The 1816-nt window shown below is 67.3% G+C and overlaps 1 protein-coding gene across 1 annotated transcript in view; it reads left to right on the top strand.

Moving 5' to 3' along the window:
• Positions 1-1816, top strand: part of CHLRE_14g630883v5 (uncharacterized protein) — a 7540-nt gene that overhangs the window by 2867 nt on the left and 2857 nt on the right. The window contains exons 5-8 of the mRNA XM_043070394.1: positions 22-82; positions 689-788; positions 1066-1174; positions 1489-1605. Coding sequence (XP_042917067.1) covers positions 22-82; positions 689-788; positions 1066-1174; positions 1489-1605 — 387 coding nt within the window. The remainder of the gene's footprint in view (positions 1-21; positions 83-688; positions 789-1065; positions 1175-1488; positions 1606-1816) is intronic.

Here is a 1816-nt window from a genome sequence, read left to right as displayed (position 1 = left end):
TACCCCCCCCCCCCCCCCCAGGAGGCGCTGCCCTCCTACATGAACATGCTCAACACGCTGGACGAGGTGCGAGACGACACAGGTGAGCAGGGCAGGGGGAGAGGGAGGGAGGGAGGAGGTGGAGGGAGGGGAGGGAGGGAGGGGAGGGGGAGGAGGCGAGGGAGGGGGAGGAGGGGAAGGGAGGATGAAGGCAGGGAGGGAGGGGGCGGAAGAGGGGTGGAGGTGGAGGAGTGGTAGAGGGGAGTACGTCAGTACCAGCTGGAGCGAAACCAGCGGAGGGGACGAGGGAAGAGGGAGGGGGGGCATGGAGAGGGAGAGCGACGACAAGGTGGAAGCGGGTGGGGATGGGGTTAGAGGCGAGGAGAGATGGGAGGCGGGAGGGAGGAGGGGGGCTGGATAAGGAGCGGGGCGGGATAGGGGAGGAGAGCGCCAGGGCGAGGGCGGCAGGCTTTGGGACTCAGAACAGGGACAGGGCCTGGTGGGTGGACTCAGAACAGGGACAGGGACTCGGTGGGCGGAGGGAAGGGCGAGCGGAAGGGACATGGCGGGAGAGGGTCCGGTGCAACCACGCACCCACACACACCTGCAAACACACATGCCTGCACATGGCACACCTGTCGACCCAACCCCCAGTTTAGTTTAGGCTGGTATCTACAACCCCACCTTCCGCCACCTCCCCCTCCCCCAGGCGCCGCGCCCACGCCTTGGGCCAGCTGGACTCGCGAGTGGACGGCGGAGGAGAACCGCCACGGCGACCTGCTCAACAAGTACCTCTACCTCACCGGCCGGTGCGTGTGCGGGCGGGCGGACCGGCGGAGTTGTTTTGGGGGGGTCCACCGTTTCACATAGGGGGCCTCAGCAAGTACCTGTACCTCACGGTGCGTGGTTGGTGGTGGTTGGGTGGTTAGGGGGCTTGGGAATGGTTGGGGTGCTGGTGCGGTGGGTGGGTGGTGGCTTGGGCGGGGCTAGGTGGGATGGGGTTGTGGGGCTGGCTGACATCATCGTCGCGTCACCTCCTCCTCTCCGCCTCCCCCCCTCCCCCCATCCTGCCATCTGCCCCCACAGTGTGGACATGCGCGCCATCGAGGGCACCATCCAGCGCCTCATCGGCTCCGGGCTGGACCCCAAGCTGGAGAACAACCCCTACCTGTGCTTCGTCTACACCTCCTTCCAGGTGCGCGGGGGTGGGTGAGGAGGGGAGCTGGTCACATGGGTGGGTGCTACCGTTGTGCTTCGTGTACGCCTCCTTCCAGGTGCGTGGGTGGGGAGAGAGAGGGCGGGGAGGGGAGGTGCAGGAAAGAGGTTGGGCCTACCCGTGTACACCTCCTTTAAGATGAGGTTGGGGTGGAAGCGACGGGGTAGTGGGGAGGGAGCGAGGGTGGAGGGAGGAAGGGAGGAGGGAGAAGCTCACCTGCACAGGCACACACCCCAGCCCCCAATCCCCACGCCGCAACTCCCCATCTCCCTCCCTCCACCCTCCCCCCGCAGGAGCGCGCCACCCGCATCAGCCACGGCAACACCGCCCGCCTGGCGGCCTACCACGGCGACGCCGCACTGGGCAAGCTGTGCGGCCTGGTGGCGGGCGACGAGGCGCGGCACGAGCAGGTGGGGGGGAGAGCGGGGGGGGGGGGTTAACGTTGTACCAATCCCGTAAGGAAACAGTCGCGCGGCAAGGAGAACTGCCGCTGCATATGCGAGTCGTTGGGGGGGAAAGGGGGGAGAGCGTGTGTGTGTATGTGCGGGCTGGGCAAGGGGGGCGGAAAGGGGAAGCGGAAGGGGAGAAGGAGAAGGGGTGGGGGCAAAGGGCAAGGGAGAA

Source organism: Chlamydomonas reinhardtii, chromosome 14 (assembly GCF_000002595.2).
Source record: "Chlamydomonas reinhardtii strain CC-503 cw92 mt+ chromosome 14, whole genome shotgun sequence".
In the NCBI taxonomy this organism is placed as follows: domain Eukaryota; kingdom Viridiplantae; phylum Chlorophyta; class Chlorophyceae; order Chlamydomonadales; family Chlamydomonadaceae; genus Chlamydomonas; species Chlamydomonas reinhardtii.
Note: the sequence above shows the minus strand (reverse complement) of the source record. Positions and strands in the feature narration are given on the sequence as shown.